The 21804-nt window shown below is 53.8% G+C and overlaps 1 protein-coding gene across 1 annotated transcript in view; it reads right to left on the bottom strand.

Moving 5' to 3' along the window:
- VAV2 (vav guanine nucleotide exchange factor 2) overlaps positions 1-21804 on the bottom strand; it is a 110055-nt gene that overhangs the window by 80371 nt on the left and 7880 nt on the right. Inside the window, 1 exon segment of the mRNA XM_087914299.1 lies at positions 14017-14133. Coding sequence (XP_087770425.1) covers positions 14017-14133 — 117 coding nt within the window.

Below are 21804 nucleotides of genomic sequence, written 5' to 3' on the forward strand. Positions count from 1 at the left end.
TCTGACTGCCCAGCCGGCCTCTGTCCTTCCCCAGCCTCCTCCACAACCTCCGGAGCCCCACTGGCTGTTCCTCCTCTCCCTCAGAGTCAGTCTCATCCAGGGGTATGACAGCTTTCTAGCCCAATGCCTTAATCACTAAATTGGCTCTAAGACATTTATATATCTCTTTCCATTTGCTATATTCTTTTTGTCCTTCTCTTCCTTTTCTATTTTTTCCTTTTTAAGACTTATACTATTTATATTTGAACTGCTAGATTTAATAAAACGACTGCTAATAAAAGAATGGATATCGAAGCGGTGGATAGCCGCTGCCTTTTAGGATCAGGCACAAGGGATCATGAGCTGCGTGGAGGCCAGCCCCTGGCAGAGCAGCCTCGAAGGTCTTGGGAAAAGCGGCTCAAATCCCATGATGTCTCCGTATTTACAAAGATCACAATCGAGCAAGAGGGATTCTCACTCAAGAGAGCTGAGCAGTCGCATGCTTCCTTAGGGGCACAAGAACAACGGGGGAGTGTGCAAAGCCGCGTGCATCAGAGAGGGAGAGGAGGCTCCCTTGGGCAAGGGCCTCCAGGGCAAGACCCTGCCCAAGGGGCTCATGGGGACACGAGGAGGAGGAGGGGGACTGTAAGAAACCCAGCGTCTCTTAACCGTGGGGGGACTCCCTTCCCGCAGGAGCACCGCGTGCCCTGCATTCCTGCCAGTGGCTATCGCTCGCCTCCACAGAGAAAGAGAAAGGGGGCCTGCTTGAGGAATCAGAGGGTGGGCCTCCTTTTGCAGACACTTTGTCTACCCACTCTCCCAACCGTGGGCATTTTGCTGGCATCTCTTCTTCCTCAGGCCCCAATATTGGTTCTACCGCTCCAGCCTCCCTCTCAAAGATCCAGCCAGAAAAAGCAGGGGAGGCTGAAGTGGGGGTGGGGGCGAGTCTGCTGGGGAACCGGGCCAGCTGGCTGCTCCCAAATTTGATGGGCACAAGCTCTGCCTGCCACCAGTGCTGTGACCCTCCTGTTGTATAAACAGAGGGGCTGCTCAGAGAGAACAATGGCGTGGCTGCCTCCGCAGGTGCGGGGGAGGCACTGGGTGTATTTTGGCAACAACCCCCTCCGGGAGAGGTCCGGCAGACACCTCCCCAACTGGGCAGGGTGGGGCTCTCACACAGGGAATGCTAAGATTGGAGGGTGCTTTGGTCCTCCACCCCAGCCAGCCCTCAGTCCATGGACCGGCACTGGGCCGCGGCATGCCAGAAACCAGGCCATGCAAACAAACGAGGCCCCACCTGTGGGATTCAGGCAGCGTGGAAACCAAGCCCCCCTCTGGCCTGTGGGAAAACCTCTCTCCATGGAACTGGTCCCTGGTGCCCAAAAGGTTGGGGGCCGCTGCTCTTTGCCCCATCTCTAGGGTCAGCAGAGCGTCCACATATCCTGGAAGAGGGTCCCCAAGTGGTTGGAGCCCCTGAGGAGAAACCACCTTCAGTTCAACTCCCCTTTCTCTCTCCTTAATGCAGAGGTCCCAAAACTTGGCCACTTTAAGGCTTGTGGACTTCAACTCCCAGAATTCTGGGAGTTGAAGTCCACAAGTCTTAAAGTGGCCAAGTTTGGAGACCGCTGCCTTACTGGAGGAAGGCATGAAGTCAGCCGAGGTTGGGTTTCCTCCTAGCCAAGGTCATTAGGCCTCCCTGCCTCTTCTCCATCCAACCCTGTCGGCCTGGCTCAGCTCCCAGAGATGCTCCCAAGCCAAGAAAAAACAAGATGGGTATTTCTGGCTGGAGAGAAAGGCCTGTTCTGTTCAACGCAAGGGAACAACCTAACCGTCATTTGTGCACACCACTCAATCGCCCAACTTCCTTTCTCAACAAAGACTGTGGAGATGGGGAGGAGGGCTTCGGCTACCAAGGACCTCAGGTGTCACAGGACTTACCAGGAATCAGAGCTGGCCTTCCATGGAAGCAGCACTGCTTGTGCAGGTGGACGGAGGAGGCGGGTGGTTCCTGGAAGGGGGGGACTTTTTTTGGGGGGGGGAGGAGGTGTTTAGTGCCATCAGGCAGGTATCCTGGACAATCTGTGATGTTGGCAGGCACCATTTTAGGGGACTGCGGGTTAAAACAGACAATGAACAGTTGCAGGAACCAGGCCTGGCTAGTCTAGGGAAGAGAAGGACCAGGGGAGCCTTCCAATATTCGAGGGGCTGCCACAGAGAGGAGGAGGAAGGGGTCAAGCTGTTTTCCAAGGCACCCAAAGGCCAGAGAAGGAACAATGGATGGAAACTGAACAAGGAGAGATTCAACCTGGAAATAAGGAGAATTTTTCTGACAAGGAGAACCATCAACTAATGGAACAGAAGTTGCCTTCAGAAGTTGTGGGAGCTTCATCCCTGGAGGCTTTCAAGAACAGACTGGACTGCCCTCGGTCAGAAATGGGTGTATGGTCTCCTGCTTGGGTGGGGGGTTGGACTAGATGACCTACAAGGTCTCTTCCAACTCTAAATCTGTTACTATTTCAAGTGGTTCAGCTCCTCCCTGAGTGGGTGTTCCAGTTGCTGTGTCAGGGAAGAGCATTCCAGACCTTCGCACCCACACACACCCATGCTGTGCACAGGGCTCAGCTCTGCCCTCGGTCCTGCTGAATGACCCAAAGAGATGATCCACAGGTGGGGGACACAGGGAACTGCCCGCATGCTGCAGATGCTGCACAGGTGAAGGCCTGGCTCAGTCAGACAGGCCCGAGAAAGCCTCGGCCAGGCATCTTGGCCGATGCCCCGCCTTCAGCCCAACGTCTGCGCAGCGTCTCTAGCAGGTGGCCGGCCCCTCATTCCCACACTGGTAGGTCACTTCTCTGGGCTTTGGGGAGGCATTCAGGAGAGCCAAGAGCAGAGCTGAGCCCTGCACAGTGTGGGGTGAAGGTCTTGAGTTCAGGAGACGCCTACCAGTGAGAGACTGGCCAGGACGAGTGACCCTTGGGCAAGTTAGGCAGCTGAGAGCCCTTGGCTGGGGAAGGGGAAGAGTTCAGAGACGCAGGAGAAGCCCACCTCCCACTTGCAGCCCATTCCTCAAGCCCCCCAAGATTGCTCAGGCTCTTGCAAGGGAAATGCCCACCGTTCCTTCGAGCTCATCCTTTGCTTCTCTGGAGCTGTCCTGGGGGTGGTGCCTTCTGGAACAGAGCTGTGGAATTGGGGAGGTGGGGGGTGCAGGGAGGATCGAGCACAGATGGCAAAGGAGCTACTAGGCTAGATCTGCTTCGGACAGTCCACGTCCAGGAAGCACGGCCCAGGGTGGTCCCTGAAGGAGCTCAGAAAAGCCCCAAAGTCTTCCTTGGTGGTCCCTCTGGAGCAGGGGTCTCCAAACTTGGCAACTGTAAGACTTGTGGACTTCAACTCCAGTCAGAATTCTGGGAGTTGAAGTCCACAAGTCTTACAGTTGCCAAGTTCGGAGACCCCTGCTCTGGAGCTTTGCCTACCCAGAGAGAAACCCTAGGATTCCCACTCCCGACAGTGACCAGCCCCCTCCGAGATCTCTCCCACCTCCAGAGCATCTTTAATCTTGCCAGGCTGAGCGATGCAGGGATCCTACTCTCTCTTTCCCCTCCTCACTTTGCCCCTTTTTAAGAGGAGATTCTTTGACCCAGGGAAATTTTCAAGACTGCAGGAGACACGAGAAACACACCTAATGCTCCCCCCACCCTCAAAATCCCCAAGAAGAAATGAAATGGGCCACCAACTTCCTTCTTCAACTCACAGCTGGGCCTAGCCTTCTGGGGGGGCTGAGAACTGCTCCGGTCCAGCTGTGCCAAGAGCCTCAGAGCTTCCCAGAACAATGTCCTCCGCCTGCCCCCTTTGTCTTTGATTTATTTGATTTGTCAATCGCTTACAAGATAATAGGTGTAAGTATATACATAGTTATGAATATATGAAAAGAGTATGTATAAGAAAAATAAAAGAAACAATAGGACAGGGACGGTAGACACGTTGGTGGGCTTATGCACGCCCCCTACAGATCTCTTAGGAAAGGAGAGAGGTCAATAGTAGACAGTCTAAGGTTAAAGTTTTTGGGTTTGGGGAAGAAACCACAGAGTCAGGTAGAGTATTCCAGACATTGACCTCTCTGTTGCTGAAGTCGTATTTCCTGCAATCAAGTTTGTTGCGGTTAACTTTGACTTTGTATCTATTGTGTGCTCTTGTGTTGTTATGGATGGAGCTGAAGTATTCATTGACAGGTAAGTCATTGCAATGTATGATTTTATATACCATACTTAGATCAGACCGAAGACCGCGTAATTCAAGGGTTTCTAGGTCTGGAATTTCAAGTCTGGTGGCATAAGGTCTTCTGCAACGAGTAGAAGAGTGGAGAACTCTTCTTGTGAAATATTTCTGGACTTTCTCAACTGTATTATCAGATACGTAAAGCGGGTTCCAGACTGATGAGCTGTATTCGAGTATTGGTCTAGCAAACGTTTTGCATGCTCTAGTTAGTAGTGTGATATTACCAGAGAAAAAGCTACGTAGGATTAGGTTAACAACTCTTAATGCCTTTTTGGCTATGTGGTTACAGTGGGCTCTAGCACTTAGATCATTAGAGATGAATACTCCAAGGTCCTTGATATAGTTTGGATCATCATCAAGGTCTTGACTATTCAGCTTGTATTTTATTTTCTGATTTTTTTTGCCAATATGTAAGACAGAGCACTTATTTGTTGAGATTTGAAGTTGCCATTTATTTGACCATTCTGATACATAGTCGAGGTCTTTTTGAAGGGTAGCAATATTGTCGGTGGTGTTGAATAGCAGCTTTACATCATCAGTGAAAAGAACGCAGTTGCTCTTAGTATGATCACAGAGGTCATTTATGCAGAGTATGAAGAGACTTGGTCCTAGAACGCTGCCTTGGGGGACACCACTATTGACAGGTACAGAATTTGATAGGACACTCCCAATTTTGACCATTAGTTGTCTGTTTGACAGGAATGCTTCTATCCAGTTATGCAGGTGTCCAGAGATACCATAAGATTTTATTTTTAGGAGTAATTTGTCATGTACCACTGAATCAAAGGCTTTACAGAAGTCTATGTAGATTGTGTCTATTGTTTTGCACTGATTGAGTTGTGTAGTCCATGTTTTTGCAGTGTAAGAGTTGAAGACTGCAAAATAGTTTTTTTCTGAAACCAAATTGTTTATTAGAGTAGGTTGTTTGTCTCTAAGTGGAGGATGATGGATTGGTTAATAATGGATTCCATGACTTTACAGGTGACGCAGCATAAAGAGATTGGTCTGTAATTTTCAACTAGGTTGGGGTCTCCCTTTTTGAAGATGGGGATGACCATGGCTTGTGACCATAGGTTAGGCAAGGAGCTGGTCCTGAAAGATTTTTCAAAGATTATGCTTAGAGGTTCGGCTATGGCAGTGGATAGCATTTTTAAGAGGTAGGCACATATTCCGTCCGGTCCAATAGATAGAGATGGTTTTAGATTGTGTAGTGCTTTTTCAACATTGTATTCTGTAAAATCGGCATTTATTAGATCATTGTAGTTGCCTGTGGTTCGGCTAGGAAATACTGGGCATGATCCATTGCTGTTTACAAATATTGAGCCAAAGAATGTGTTAAATATGTTGGCTTTAATGGTGTCGTTGTTGCAGTCTTTACCATTAGGTCCTTTCAGGGGTGGGATGGAGCTTGAGTCTTTTAGTTTGTTGTTTACAAAATTGTAAAAAGCGCGGGTGGAATTGGTGTGTAGAAGATTTTCCTCTTGTTTAATGTGATAATTGGTGCATTCAATCTTTATCTGGTGGCATAAATTTTTGTATCATAAATTTAAATCATAAATAAAAACATAAATTTTTGTGTCTTCTGTAGGAAGCTCTGCTGGATCCATCACAGATTCTGCAGCCCAAATAGCAAAGGAGTCAAAGGTCTCTCATCAAAACGTTGCAAAATGCAGATGGGGAAATGGAATCGGAAAATCAGTTTGCAAAAATCCTTTTTTTTAAAAAAAAAAAATGAGGACCGTGTTTTTTTAAAAACCAGGATACACGAAAGATGAAGCCAGCATACCATGGTTTCAGTTTACCTGGAGCTCCGGCCTCCTCCCCCATTTCCCCCCAGCCCTGGTGGCTTCCTGAATGCCAGAGCAGCTGTTCTCTGCGGGCTGCGGCTCCCACAACAACCACAGCGGGCACCAGGCAGAGTGAGCTCCTTCTGGATGCTTCCCTGCTAAAGAACGGATCAGAGGAAAGCAGGCTGCCCCTGCCCCAATCCTGCCCTGGCACACTCCAGGCCCCAGGCTCTGTTGCTGCGGCACCTGGGGCTCCGCATGCCATTGGCGGCATCCCAGCCCCTCCCACAGCACCCTGGAGCCCCCCCTCCACCTGGGAACATGGATGCCAACCGCCACCGACCAGGAGCCTCCAAGCCTCCATGGTTTGATCTGTGGCTCCTGAAGTTTTCTTGCAGCCCCCTCCTCCTCTTTGGTGTGGCATGGAGTCATCTGCAGACCCCTCCACAGAAGCAGCGTTAAAGAAAGGAAATGGCTAGGCTCTCGTGGTCTTAATCCCCCCAGAGACCCTCCTGCAGAAAAAGATTAGACAGCAAAGCCATAAAATTAATCGAGCCCTCAGATGCTGGAGTGGAAGTGCATTTAAACGGGGAGAGAGAGAGAGAGAGGGAGGGAGAGAGAGAGAGAGAGGAAAAGAAAAGAAAAGAAGAGAAAAGAAAAGAAAAGAAAAGAAAAGAAAAGAGCCCAAGGGAAACCAGTTTCCAAATATCCCCTTTCAGGGCGAGGAAATAGCAGTTTAACTCGGGGCGTCTCCATGGCTGCTGGGCCAGCCACGCTGAGGCATTCCGGGGCCACGCAGGGAAAGGGTCATCCCCCGCCTGGCCTACCTGTCAAGGAGGTTGTGAAGCCGCCATTTAAGAGTGCCTAGGACAGCACAGTCTCTGGCCAGCTGCCCTCCTCCCCTGACTGCCCCACTGACAGAAGCAGACCCCCAACTGCTCAGAGGGTTCAAGGCATCAGAGGGCTCTTCCACGAACTGGGGCGGGGAGGGAGGCATTCTGGGACAGTTGCCCCCTCCCCAATTCTCCACCTCTGCTTTGGGCGACCTCTCTGGAAGGGCCACCCTTCCTCCAAGGCCCCCACCCCCCCACCTCCCACCCCCCAAGATACTAGGGGAAGGGAACAGCCACACAACCTCGCCTCTTCACAGGCCCTCCTGGCCCTGGGCCTGGCTGAGCCTTTGCTGGGGGCAAAATCAAGGCGGTGCTGATAAATACATGGGGGCAGCCGAAGCCATGCAACCCCCTCCCCGACCAATAAAGAGGTAAATAGTTCTGCCAGCAGCCAGCGGTGGATCTTGGGCTTTTTCTGCCCCGGAGTCTCCTCATCCTTCCTGGTCTCTTGTACGAGGGCAGCTCTGCCTTTGGCCCACCTTTGGGGCAGGACCAGGTGTACACACAACCCCCCCTTTCTTCTTTTTTCTTCTGGAAACTCAATCCTGGCTGTGAGAACCGGACCTTGGCAGAAGATGCACGGAAGCTGCCTGAGGAGTTGCTTCGCTGCAGAGGAGGAAGACGTGCCACCCAAGGGGAGGGCCCTGCCTCTCGCACACCCAGAGACCCTGCCCTGGCCCAGGACTTCAGCCGCCAGCCGTCCTCCTCCTCCTCGCCCACCTGCAGGGGAGGACACAGGTGCCCCAGCTTCGCAGAGCCATTCGGTCAGCTGCGCAGGGCTGGTGGGGCCGCAGACCCCAAGCCCTGCAGGTGCCACGGCTGCGGCCACCCCCACCTCTGCCTCTGCTCTGGACTCCCCCAGCCCTCCCCCCTCTGGCCCTCAAAGAGTCAGCCAGTTCCCCCCCTGCCCCCAATCCGCCTGTCTTCCTCCCGGCAAGCCCCTTGCCTTCTAGCAGAGCCCGAAGGCCCAGGCTTTGGGCTGGAGATGGAGGACCGGCCGTTGTGCCAGGCGGCCCGAGGATCTCCCCGCCTTTCAAGGCTGAAAAGGCCCGTGCTTTCTGCCTTTCCTTCCTCCTTTCCTCAACCCACCTTGGCCAGCCACAGGGCAGCAACTGACATTGTCTGGCAAACGTTACAGTCATGGAGTATCCAACAGCTAAATGATTATCTCATAGCCTTGAAAGATTATCAGATTCCCAGTGTTGGAAGGGAACTTGTAGGTCATCTAGTCCAACCCCCCGCCCACGCAGGAGACCCTATACCAATTCTGACAGATGGCAGCCCAAGTCTCCTCTTGAAAGCTTCCAGGGATGAAGCTCCATCAACTTCTGTTCCACGGGTTGATTGTCCTCACAGTCAGAAAATTCCTCCTTATTTCCAGGTTGAATCTCTCCTGGATCAGTTTCCATCCATTATTCCTTGTCAGGCATTATTCAGGTGCTTTGGAAAACAGCTTGACCCTCCTCCTCCTCCTCCTCCTCTCTGGGGCAGCCCCTCAAAGGAAGGCTGCTCTCCTGCCTCCCCTGGTCCTTCTCTTCCCTAGACTAGCCAGGCCCGGTTCCTGCAATCCTTCATTATATGTTTGAGCCTCCATCCCCCTAATCATCTTGGTTGATCTTCTCTGTACTTTTTCTGGAATCTCAACATCTTTTTTTATAGTTTGGTGACCAAAACTGCATGCAGGATTCTAGGTGTGGCTTTACTGAGGCTTTGTAGAGTGGTATTAAGAGAAAAAAAGACAGGGAGGGAGGCTGGCTTGTCTTTCTGCCTCCATTTTGAGCAGCCAAGTTCAGCCAAGCCGACCGCCAGCAGGTGCATCAATCTGCGAACAGATGTTTCCATTTTCGGAGGCTCAAAATCCCCCCTTAGAGAAGCATGACTCAATTCAGAGTTCCCTGCTTGCTCAACTGTGCAAGAGCGGAGGTCTGCCTCGGAGGGCCTCCGTGGGGTCTGGCCCTGGCCCTGGCCCTGCAGGCCTTTCGCCCCAGGCCAGGCCAGGCCAGGCCAGGCTTCCTCAGTGCCAGGGGGAGGGAGTGGGGAGGAGGGTGCGGTATTTGCAGCCCGGGGGATTCCTCGAGGCTGCCAACAGGAGGCCTTGCACAGGGGGAGTCCCAGACCAACCCCTCAGTGAGGGGCTCTCAGTTTCAGCCCCACCCCAGGGGAAGGCCTCCCTAGCCCTAAGGCCCCCTCCTCCTTCCCCATTGCACGATTTCCTCCAATGGTGAATGGTAGCAACTGGATCCGTGCCCGGCTCTTCAAGCAGGAAGGAGCAGAAAGCGCAAGGGGCACGATGCAGCCCCCTCCCCATTCTCTCTGAGGGGTAAAGATGGAAAGTCCTGGAGGATCCCACCACCACCTGGGTCTTCCTAGGACTGAGGCCCACCAGGGCAGATGCTGGGAAAGAGCCTGGATGGTGGAGCCAGGACAGAGGCCCAATGATGGCCCCACTCGGCGCCTGATCACCTCTCATCCCATGTCAGTGGACAGGTTTCCCCAGAAGCTCCACTATGATGGTGTGATGACCCAAAGGGGCGTGGCACGAAACAACAAAGTCACAAAAGTGTGTAAAGTCCCTTTAATTCTTCTAACTTGGCCCCCAATGTCCAGTTATCATCGGCTGGAGAAAAAAACTCTCCCAAGAACAGTTTTTAAAGGGAAGAAATTCAGTCCGAACCCAAAGTAGATCTAAATTGTAAATAAAAACCAACACAAACCACAAGCTGCAGCAATTAACAAGACAGGGCAGGATAAGGAATTGCAGACTTCAAAAGATAACAAAACAGTTGGGAGGACACCAGAACCCAGATAAGACTTGACAAACAAAGATAATGCACGCTTTGTTTCCAGCAAGGTGCTGTGCGCAAACACCCTTTTCAAATCCTGTTTTCCCAGCTGCAGCTAATGAAGGGAATCAGGGCCCTTTCCTCCCCCATAACCCAGGTAACTCACGTCGCTCCCTTCTCCGTTCCTCCCTGTGTGCCCCAGGATGAAGAGGGACTGGGCCTGGGTCTTCCTCTGAATGCCCAGCCGGCCTGTGCCCTTCCCCAGTTTCCTCCACAGCCACCAGAGTCACACTCCCACTCCTTGTCAGCTGCTCGACCTCCTCCTCGGAATCAGATTCCAACAGGGGCATGACAGACGGGAGCAGGAAAAGGGAAGTCCTGGGGTGGCCCCCATAGCCGAGCCTCCAAACTGACCTCTTCCCGCACAGCACTGCCCATAAAGGAGGACCAGCTGACCAAAGCACCCCCCGCGCCCCCCCTCCCCCCGAGAGGGCCAGGAGGACATCAGGGTCAAGGTCCCAGAGGTGCTTTTCAAGGAGCAACCAGACCTTCTTTGTTCCTTCTTTGAAGGAAACAACAGGAACAATCATGGATGATGAAGAGTCTCCATGGACAGCAGGGCCAAGGATATCAAGAGGCCAAGGTGGGCCAGGAAGAATCCCCCAGCCCCAGCCAGAGGGCCCTCTGAGCAGGACCTTCCTGTCTTGGGATGTAATCGTGGTTGTTGGGGGCCCCCCCGCCCCGAGCAGTTTAGGGTGTCAGACAAACCCAGTAGAATTATTCTGCGCCTGACCTCATTTCATTTTTCCCCTCTTAACTTTTTTATTAGTTTATCAAAGTATAAAATACAAAGAAAAAAAAAACATGGAAAAGTAAGAAGAGAGGGAGGGGGAAAGAGGGGGGGGGCATAGTTAGCAGGAGAAAAGAAAAAAAGCACCAACTGCTGACTCTCTTAGCGCAGTAGAAGGTAACGACAATGCAAGCACAACTTTTTGCTTTTACACACAGCAGTACGTACAAGCCATTTCTACAACAATACGCAAGTCTAGTTTCCAAAAACAGAATCAAAGTTTCGTTTTTTCCCCCCTCATTGCAAACACAAAATCCGGAAGCAATTTCAAAATAGAGACAAAATTAAATACAATCTCTTATTTGGATAAAAGAATCAGTTTAACCGTCTCTGCTTCCCTTTGCTGTGGAGAATAATATATCGTTCATTTTCCTATTTTCAAATCTAGTCCATCGTATTTCACCAACTTGGGAATGTGGCCTCATTTCATTTCCAGGGACTCTCACTTGCAACTGGGTGTAGGAGTGAAGTAGGGCCCCCGTTCTGATTCAAAACAAGTCTACCCCGCTCATTAAAGCCAAAATGGGGGCTGTTGAATGAAAGAGCGTTAGATGTGGCCAGACAGGAGTCTTCAGAATCAGGCAAGGGACTTGTGCTGACCCAAAGGGGCGTGGCACAAAGGCAACACAGTCAGATAATCGGTAAGAGTCCCTTTATTAGTTCCAGCTTTGCCCCCAAGGTCCTGGTTACCTTCTGGGCTGGAGAAAAACTCTCCCAGGAACAGCCTTGGGCTGCGGAGACTCAAGTCCAAAATGTGGTCAACAAAAACTGTTGAGCTAACGAGCTAATTAGTCCGGCAGGACAGGAGCAAGAATTCCAGATGTGAAGGCACGGCAATAACTCAACATGGTTGGGAGGATGCCAGGAACGCAGATAACCAAAGTCAACACAAAATAAAGTCATGTTTGCTCCCAGCAGCTGTTGCACTCAGCATGCATCTCTTTTAAACTTTCTTCCCAGCTGCAGCTAATGAAGAGAATCAGGGCCCTTTCCTCCCCCGTAAGCCATGCAACTCACATTGCTCCCTTCTCTGTTCCTCCCTGTGTACCCTAGGATGAAGAGGGGGTGGGCCTGGGTCTTCCTCTGAACCCCCTTCCCCTTGCTCTATTGCTCCCCTGCTCTGCCCAGCCGGACTTTGCCCTTCCCCAGTTTCTTCCACAGCCCACAGAGCCACACTCCCCCGCTCCCTGTCAGCTGTTCCTCTTCCTCCTCTGATTCAGTCTCCGACAGAAGCAGGACAGCGCTCCTGCCCCACCCCCGGCCTGGTGCAACTACACAGGGCACCAACCTCCCATTCTAAGGAGAACATCTTCTCATCTCTGCAAGGGGATCAGGGCCCCTGTGGCTGGCCCAAGTTCTGCTCTCCCTCATCGACTTGCTCTTTTCTGGATGCCCACCAGCTGGCAGAGAAAGGCACTTTTACTCCTGGCTACAAGGGGGACTCCCGGGTGTTCACTCGCTGGAAATTCGGATGTGGCATTTTACCCAACCTCCCAATCTCTGGCCTCAAATCCCGGATCAGCTGCTAAATGTGCAACCATGGAGCACTTGACACCGAGTTCCAGGTAATGGCGCAGCAGTGTTTGCAACCCAACCGGCCCGAGAGGAGGCCACGAACGCTGTGCTCTTCTCCACGCGGGCAGACAGAGACCCCATTCAGCGGAGATGTTGGGAGCCTTGCCAGGCACAAGCAAGACACTCCAAATGTGCACAGCCCTGGAAAACAGCAGTCAGCTGCACAATGACTTAAGACCCATCAATTAAAGGCCTAGAAACTGAAGTACGCTTCCTTGCTTAATCCGTGGGGAAAATCTTGCCCAATTTGTGGGGAATTATGAAAGCGGTACCATGGCTCACACCCACATTTCCGTGAAAATATATACTCTCTGGTCCAGGCATGAAGCTAATGAAAATAAATATAATCCTCTTTTTTTAAAAAACAGGGAGCTCCCAGCATTTTGGGGACAGAGTGGCCTTGTATTATGCAACATGCTCAGCCGGGCTCATGTGAAATGGTGGGTTTGTGGTTCAGGGAACTCAATCTATGCGTCGCCGGCATGTAGAAATCAAGAGATAAAATATAAAGAGAAAGCATCTAATGGAGGGGTCTCCCACGTTGGCAACTTTAAGCCTGGCGGACTTCAACTCCCAGAATTCCCCAGCTGGCTTTGCTCCAAGGGAGGAGACCCCTGATTTCAAGCATGACCACACAGCAGGGTACAGCCTGAGGGCTCTTGCAGCCAGCCAGGGAAGCCCTTAACTCTTCTCCTCTTAATTCTTCTCCCCACATGCCTCGCTTGCAATTGCCAGATCAAACTTCTGCTTTCCCCTGAAACGACTCCAGGCAAGTTCAGACATGGAGTCAGGCAGAAGAGAGGCGAGGGGGAGCTCCGCAAAGACCCCTCCCAATTCAGGTTTCCCAACGTGAAATCACAGACTGAGGCCAAGCCTCTTCCCATCCATAAAGAGCCCAGCGCAGCATATATATATATTTACATCTATGGCCCCCCTGAGAAATTAAAAACCCTGCAATGCACCAGCTATAATGTCACCACTGTTGTTGGGGGAAAAAGCTGGTGCCAGAATGCTGCACGCTGAAATGGGGAGCTCAACGGGCAGGGAGGGAACACGCAATCTTTCCGTGCAACCGCATTTCGTTCTGACTTTCCCCTCCACCCTAAAAGATTTCTTCCCTACATAATAAGAGTTGTGGTTTTTGGAAGGTCCTTAATGAAAAAGGTATTTTTGCAACGATTTAGGCAGCAGCAGGTTTGGGCCCTAAAACACGCCCAAACGGGTAGAACGACTGCAGCTGTTCTACAAATTTCAAAAAGAATTCCCTTCCCTCAACAACGCAACTTTCTGTGATTTGGGTTGGAAGGGTGAAGGCAACGCAAGAGTGTCGACCCTCCATGTTAACAGGGTCTCTCCAAGCACCTCCAGAGGCACCTGCTCAGCAGCCTCTTGCAGGACACAGCTGCAGGGTGGGGGGAGGCTTCTGCCCCCCCCCCTCCAATGCTGCACCTAATGTGGAGGCGCCTCTCCTTAAGGCCTGCTCGGTTGCCAGTGGCTGCATAATCGGCAGCGGCCGTACCCAGAAGGGCCCGCCAACACCTCAGGGGGCTTCTGGGCCAGGGGTCTCCACCCTTGGCCACTTTAAGCCTCAGGAAACCCAGGAAACCCCCTCCCCCAAGGCTTGGGCCACCTGGCAACACAACCTCTGGCCAGGCAACCAGGCTTTGCTGGCTGGGGAGTTCTGGGAGTGGAAGTCCGCCAGGCTTAAAGGGCCAAGGTTGGAGACCCCTGTCCTGGGCAGTTGCCAAGGTGCTTCTCCTCATATCTCGAGCCCCACTTCAGAGGCATTTTCCTCGGGGGAGGGGGCCCTTCAGAAACCGGAAAAAAAGCCACTTCCCACTTGACCCCTCCCCCCACCCAAAGCCCCCACTTACTTTTCCGAAGTCCCGCACGTCGAAGAGGTCGAAGGGGTCGAAGAGCTCGCTGTTCCGGAGGCCAAACTTGTCATGGCACACTTTCAGGAAAGTCCGGATGTTCTTCAGGCAAAGGAACTGCAAGAAGAAGGGGAGCCCTTGGTGAGCCTTTTCCCACAGAGACCCCCACAATGGGGAGGGGTCTGGAAGGAGAAAACCCTCCCCCCACTCCCTCCGGCTGTGGCCTAATCCCAAATCGCCAAATCCAAGCGGTGGGGGTGGGGAAGAGGGGCAGCAGTCTCTCAGACACGGAAGACACACAACACCCATAATCCTGGGTTCACACAGCCTAGGGGACTCACCCAGGTCCAGTGCCCAAAAAGCAAGCCAAAGATTGGCCCCAAGGAAGCTAGAGAGACCCCTGCCCCGGCCCCTCCTCGCTCAGATTTGGTGGCCAAGGGAATCGAGGGCTTTTGGGAGGGTCTCGACAGACGCACCAGAGCGTCTCCAACCTCCCCGCTGACTTCCCCACTTTTGCATTTTGCACACACACACACACACACACACACACACACACACTCCCATTCTGCTCAAATCCCCCTGTGTGTGTCCTGAGGACTAGTCGCTTCTCAGCCTTTGCTGGAGGCAGGAGAGGCAACCCTGCAAAGGGGTTATTAAACAAGGTTATTTTTTAAAAAAATCAAGACCTGGCTTATGATTATAGTTTGTGCACCGTTTTCTTTTAGCTGCGATATTGAACTGATGCCAAGGAAGCTCTGGTGCCCCTGGACAAGGCTGGGCCTGGCGGTGGGCAGCTCTGCATAGAGTCCGGTGAGCCTCCTTCACTCCCCACCCTTGAGCCTAAAGCCGCAGGGCGGGGTGGGAGGGGGCTTCCTTCCCAGGCCTTGACTGCCCTCTGGACCCCGCGAGGGGGGGCTTCGGCTCCTCCCTCCAAATACAGAACAAGCCAACGGACCGAAGAGGTGGGAAGACCCTCTGGGCACACCAGCACAGTCCCTGGCCGCCTGGCCAGAGGTGTGTTGCCAGGTGGCTCACTGCCCAAGCCTTTTTTTGGTGGGGGGTGTTCCTGGGAAGCTGCCAGCTTTTCTGGGCGAGAGAGGCAGCGATGGATGCTGAAAGAGCCTCCCTTGGGCCCTTTCTGGCTGCGAGGCAGGGCTGGGCCGCTGCTTATCTCGCTGTAAGCGGAGCCAAGAAGTCACTGAGCTAAAGAAAATGCCCCTCTTGGGAGGGGGAGGCACTTGGGTGTGTTGAGAGGGGGCTTTCCAGGAGTGGCTGCTGCAGCTGGGAGGCAGGGGGACAGGCTAAGGGGTGGAGCCCCACTGATACTTCCCCCCCCCTCGCTCCAAGACCCCAGAGAGAGACCTTCCCTCCCCCCCCCCTCCCCCATTGCCTATCGGTCTTGCTCAGCAAAATCCAGCGTGTTTCTCCTCTGAATGGCTCCCTTTTCCTTGCAGGGGAGGACAGAGGAGGCTGCTCTTGGAGGGGCCTCTGCCCATTGGAGGCTGCCCCACACAGAAGAGAGCCTCCCCCCCACCGCAAAAGACAGAGCCAAGCTGTTCTCTGCAGCGGGTGAGCAAAAGGCTCTGAGCATTTCACACGCACACACACACACACAAAAGGAGCATCTTTGAAAAGCTGGAATTCCGATTCCAAAGCCTGCGAGAGCCTGTCCGAGCCGACCCCCTCCACACGGCCCGTCCCCCTCCCTCCACTGGGCCTTCCCCAAAACAGAGGGCAGCCCTCCCTCTTTCCTAGGGACTTTCCCTTCATTGCACGGCTGGACTCACACAAAGCAGCCCTGGAGGCAGTTTGGGGGTTTGGGGGCAGCCTGGCCAGTGACCCACCTCCTGGCCAGGTCATTCGGGTCCCCGATCCAGCCCCCCTTAAGAGGCTGCTCCTTCTGACCCCTCTCTCCCTCCGCCCTTCACGACCGGCCTAAGCGCAGCAGGAGAACAAGAGGAGGAAGAGGGTGGAAAGCCCTGGAGGGGCCTTCCGGGAGAATGGCTGGCCTGGAGGAGAGGCGGCTGGGGCAGGCAGATCCTCCGCTTATCAGGCCGGGCAGAAAAAAAATGAAATCCCCGTGAGAGGAAATTAGATTTCGCTTCGGTCCCCACTGACGAGGAGATCGGCTGCTGCCGCTGCTCTGTATGACGCAGGGGGGCTGTGAAGAGAGCTGGGCAGGGAGACCCTCAGGCCTCCTCTCGCAAGGCAGCCCCACCGGGGGCTCCTCCTACGCCTGCCCCCTCCCTGGCGAAGGAGGGCTGCCTCCCCCTGCCCACCCACCCCCAAAGCCTCTGCTAACAGGAGGCCAGAGCTAAGGGGGGTGCCAAGCGTGAGTTTTCTTTGCAGGGACAACCGAAAATCAAAACACAGATCTCCTAAGTTTTCACTAGTGGGGAGTACAGACCCCTCGCTGCCTCACTTATGGCAGGGGGTCTCCAACCCTGGCCGCTTTAAGCCTGGAGGACTTCAACTCCCAGAATTCCCCAGCCAGCCGTGTCTGTTTCTTTCTCTCTTACCAGCTAAACTGAAGGCATTGCAGAGGAAGGGATTACAAGAGAGCAAGCTTTGCTGGCTGGGGAATTCTGGGAGTTGGAGTCCTCCAGGCTTAAAGCGGCCAAGGTTGGAGACCCCTGACTTATGGAACTCACCACCACAAGAACCATAGCAGGATTACGGCAGGGCGTGGGGGAAGGGGAGGCTCCTGGCAACAAAGTGGTGAGACCAGCTACACAATTCCAGAAGCTCAGCTGATGTCTCTGCTCCCGTGGCCCCTTCTTCACACAAACACACAGGTGCACAACCCCCCCGGACTGCTGCCTCGCCTCCTTTCTCTCCCTGAGGTCCGAAGCAGGACAAAGAGACATTTGCAAATTTACCAGGCTAGAATCTGGGACGACCCGAGTTCCAGTCCTGCCCCCAGACAGGAAACCAGCAGGCTGACCTTGCGCCAGTCCCTCCTTCAGAGCCCCAGGAAAGACACAATGGCTTGCCTGAAAATCGCCAGGATTTTATCCAGGCAGTCGCCGGGCGCTGACACTGACTGGAAGCCCCCCGCCCGGCCCCTCGCCCGGTTCATGCCAGCCAGAAGCTGCTCCCACTCCTCTTTTCTCAAGGGAAAGACGCTGAGGTAAATTCAATGCAAAGCTCAGAATCTTAGAATAGAGCTGGAAGGGGCCTTGGAGGTCTTCCAGTCCAGCCCCCTGCTCAAGTAAGAGATCCTCAGACAAGTGGCTGTCCGGTCTCTTCTTAAAAACCTCCAGGGATGGAGCAGCCACGATTTCTGGTGGCAAGCAGTTCCCCTGGTTCATTGTCCTCCCTGCGAGGAAGTTTCTCCTCAGTTCCAGGTGGCTTCTCTCTTTGATCAGTTTCCACCCGTTGTTTCTTGTCCTGCCCTGGAGGACAATTTGGAGAATAATTTGACCCCCAGCTCTTCTTTGGGGCAGCCCCTCAAGTCCTGGAATCCTGCTCTCAGGTCCCATCCGCACAAGGGAAGCGGACATCGCACCGAGGCAGAGAGCGGCTCCCAAAGGCAGAGAGGCCCCCACGGACGGCCTGGCCCCCAAAGCAGGGCTGCTCCTGATAACTGATCGGGGTGTTTCTTTTGGGGAAGGGGGGAATCAGCTCATGCCAAAGTGGCTCTTCTGACTCAGGCTTTGAGGGCCCACATGGAAAATGCCACAAAACGTTGCCTCCAAAAGCAGCATTTGGGGGGGCTTTCATGCAAGAGCCCCCCCCACCGGATTCAAGCAGGGAAGCAAATTTCTCCTGAAAATGGGATCGAGCCCAGCAGAGAGGCTGGGCACGAAGAGCAACGGAGTGCCAGCCCCGGGCGGGCGCCTGGGGCCCTCGCAGGCCGCCATCTAGATCAGGGCGTAATGCGTAGGCTCCTCCACCCTGCACGGCGAAGGCAGCCCCGAGGCACAAAAGTTCCCCTGTGAAGCAAGCTATCACAAGGCATGGAAATAATCTGAGCCGCTGAGCCGGCAGGAGGGTGGAGATGGGGGGATAGCCAGCATCGGCCTCTCCCTCCTCCACAATGAGCCTCCTTCGACCAGGGCAGCTCTTTTGCCCAAGTAGGAAGGAAAAGGTGTCAGCAGAGCAAGGATGCTGAGCTTTGTCTGGCCCCTGGATGCGGTTTCCAGCAAGGTGGGGGGGGCAGGGGGGTCTTCTCCCCTCTTTAGGAGCAAAAGCCCCCTCCCCCCTCTGTGCAGCTCTGTAGGCTGCCTGACACCAGACCCCACCTGCCCAGCCTCCCTCCTCCCCAGCAGGAATGAAAGGGGCCTGGCACACCTCTTGGGCACACCTGCAGAGCCTTCACCGGGGCGCCTCCCAAGCCAGGAGCAAGGGGCACCCACCGCCCCCTTGTCCAGGCAGGGCAAGAGGAGGAGGCCTTCTCAGCCAAGGGGCTCGTCCCTGGTAACGCTTCCCCCTGCAGCCCCGTAGGGGTACCAGAGCACAGCACACACCCCCACGCCCCCCCCAAAAGTCTGCCTGGAGACCTTGTGCCAGCCAACGTGGGGAAGGGGCTACAAGGCCTCGAGCCGGGGCAGCTGGCCAACCCCCACTCACCCCCTCGGATCAGCCCCTCCCAGAGGCCCCGAGGCATTCTTCTCAGGGGCCCTGAAGAGCAAACCGCCCGGAGACCCCAGAGGGGCCCAGCTGCCCCTCCCTCATTCTGGGGACCCCAAGCTCGGGCCGAGTTTGTTCCGGCAAAGGAGAAAACGCCAAAGGCGAAGTTTCTGTGTAAGAAAAGAGGGTGAAGGAAACGCCCACCCTCAACTCCAATGAGCCAACTAAGAACGCTGTGCTTGTGCAGAGCCCCCCGTGGAAGGAAGCCCCTCCTGTGGGTGACCCCGTGGACACAGGGACACCAAGCAAGAATCCCTGAAAGGCAGGTGGAGAGAAGGCCCAGAACGCAGAAGAATAGAATTGGAAGGGCCCTTGGAGGTCACCTAGTCCAGCCCCACTCAAGCAGGAGACCCTCTACCATTTCAGACGAATGGCGGTCCAGTCTCTTTTGTCAAAGTCTTCCAGTGTTGGAGCTCCCACAACCTCTGGAGGCCAGTTGTTCCACCGGTTCATTGTTCTGCCTGTTCGGAAATTCCTCCTTACTTCTAGGTTGGATCTCTCCTTGAGAAGCTTCCATCCTCCGCTTCTCACCTTCAGGTCTTTTGCAGAAAGATTGATACCCCCCTCCCCCTCTTTCTTCTTTTTCTTTTTCTTTCTTTCTTTCTTTCTTTCTTCTTTCTTTCCTTTCTTTTTATTTCTTTCCTTTCTTTTTCTTTCCTCTTTTCTTTCCTTTCTTCATTTCTCTTCTTCCTTTCCTTCCTTCCTTCTTCTTCTTTCTTTTCTTTCTTCTTTGTTTCTTTTCTTTTTCTTTCCTTCTTTCTTTCCTTCTTTCTTTTTTTTTCTTTCCTTTCTTTCTTTTTTCTTTCTTTCTTCTTTTCTTTATTTCCTTTTTCTTTTTCTTTCTTTGTTTCTTTCTTTCTTATTTTCTTTCTTTCCTCTTTATTTCCTTTCCTTCTTTCTTTCTTCTTTCTTTCTTTCCTTTCCTTCTTTCTTTCTTTCTTTCTTTCTTCTTTCTTTCCTTTCCTTTCTTTCCTTCTTCTTTCCTTTCCTTTCTTTCTTTTTATTCTTTCTTCTTTCTTTCTTTCTTTCTTTCTTTCTTTCTTTCTTTCTTTCTTTCTTTCTTTCTTTCTTTCTTTCTTTCCTCTTTCTTTCCTTTCCTACTTTCCTTCTTCTTTCCTTTCCTTTCTTTCTTCTCACCCCAGACAAGAATGAGGTGGGTTCCCCCCCCCCCTTAAAAAAATAGCTGAACATTATCTCCTGAAAAGGAGCCTGGTCCTTCTCCCCCCACCCATGGGGCAGTTGAAGTAGCCCCTAAGGAAAGGTGGGGGGGGGGGCTCCCAGCCTAATCCAAGTCCTAACTAGGGGACCCTCCTGGAGGAACTTGGCTGGGCTGAATGAAGCTAAAACTTAAGGCCTTAACTTGACTCAGGGCTGCCCCAGGATTCTGAGACCAACAGAAACACGGTAGGTACCGACTCCGTCCAAGGCAAAGCTGAGGTCCCCAGGGAAGGGGTGACATCACAGCCGCTTATAACAAGGGGGAGCAATGTTAACACCGAGGCTTTTCTGCCCTAGATCATCCGGCTGGGGGGGAAAGTGCTTCCCACTGTATCGAGGGGGCAAAACCAGAGAGGAGCCTCATGGATTTTAATGAATGTCGCCGAATGCCTTCGCTCCGTTCCTGAGCCCTGATGCCCTGCAGAAGATCCCAACTACCCGGCCTTGCACCCAGGGGCAGTTGCAGATGCTTGACCACAAATCCCCAGACTTGGCTGGGCGGCGTAAACCCTCCATCCCGAGGGGGGAGAAGCGGAGGGCTCACCCCACAGGCCAGTCCCCCTCTCATCCGACATTTCTTAGATTAGCTGATTAGCGGTGGGTGGTCCGACATGCCAGCTCACCCTTTATTATTTTCACAAATGACACACCTCCCCTCCCTCCTGCTTTCCCCACAACCACCCTGTGAGGTAGGCTGGGCTGAGAGAAAGTGATTGGCCGAAGGTACCAAAGGCAAACCTCCCCTCTCATTCCTGGAAAATGCGCTGCCAGGAACTTCGGAGCCCTTTGCTCAGCTGGGCAGAGGAAGGACCAAGCCCGGGGGGGTCGGGGGGGGCATGAGAGCTTCTGGGCTTTTCCAGAGCTCTAGCCCCCCAGGCACCACCACTGCCACCCATTGTCTGTTCCACTGGAGCAAAGTTCCTGGGACGGGGGTCCACAATGCCAGCAGGCAGGAGATGTTGAGCGATGCTGCCCAGGAATCTGAGGGAACCGCCCCCCCGGCCGTCTCCCCATCCACCAGGAGGGAAAGGGAGAAACAGGCCCTGGACGGGAGCAGCCCCAACTGCAGGCGGGGAGTCTGAAGCCCTTCCCCCCTCCCAAGAAAAGGGCGAGGGGCTCTACTCCACTATCGGATGGGTGGAGGCTCTTGCTGAGGCCGCAGAGGAGGAAAGCCTGAGAGGTCACGGGGACAGCCAAAACTGGACCCCAGGCCTGCCCCACAAGGCGAAGCTGGAGGGAATGGCCAAGACCCAGCAACGTGGCCCCTGCGAAGGCTGCTCTCACCTCCCTGCATGAAGGCCAGGAGGGACCGGCCTGTCCCGGTCCCTCCTCAGATGGCTTCCCACGCCACTGGCACGCAACCAAATCCTCCTCCTTGGACGTTTCCTTCCACGGATAGTCCCTCCTCACTGGGCCAAAGTCACTGAAGCCGCTGGGCTTCCTTGCAGGCAATTGCACCCCCAGCCCCCAGATCCCGGGTCAGGCAGTTGGGGCAGAGCCTGCACAGCAGAAGCGCCCCCCCATCCTTTCCCCAATCTTGGGACAGCAGTGGAAGAGGGGAAGGGGCTGCCCAAGCCCATTCTTCCTCAGGAGCTCTTTAGGAAGGGGAAAAACCCCAATGCCTACCTGCAGCCCGTTTAAAAACAGGCGCATCCCCGAGGGGGACCCTCAAAGGCTCCCTCTTCAGCAGCAGAATTCCCTGTGGAATTGGCTTTCGGAGGGGCCTGGCCGGACCCCAGACCCACCTTTCTTGCCTGGGACAGAGAGGGCAGTAGCCCAGTGCCCTGAGGCAGGCATCTTTGGACAAGGGGGGGGGGGGCTCCTTCAGCCCTCGCTTTCCAGCTGTTGTCCTGCCATATCGGCTGCATTTGACACATTACACGGCATCATCCTCAGGTTCGCTAACTGGAAAATATCAGGATGGCCAAGAATGACCAC

Source organism: Pseudonaja textilis, chromosome 17, assembly GCF_049901715.1.
Source record: "Pseudonaja textilis isolate UNSWEBS1 chromosome 17, rPseTex1.2, whole genome shotgun sequence".
NCBI lineage: Eukaryota > Metazoa > Chordata > Lepidosauria > Squamata > Elapidae > Pseudonaja > Pseudonaja textilis.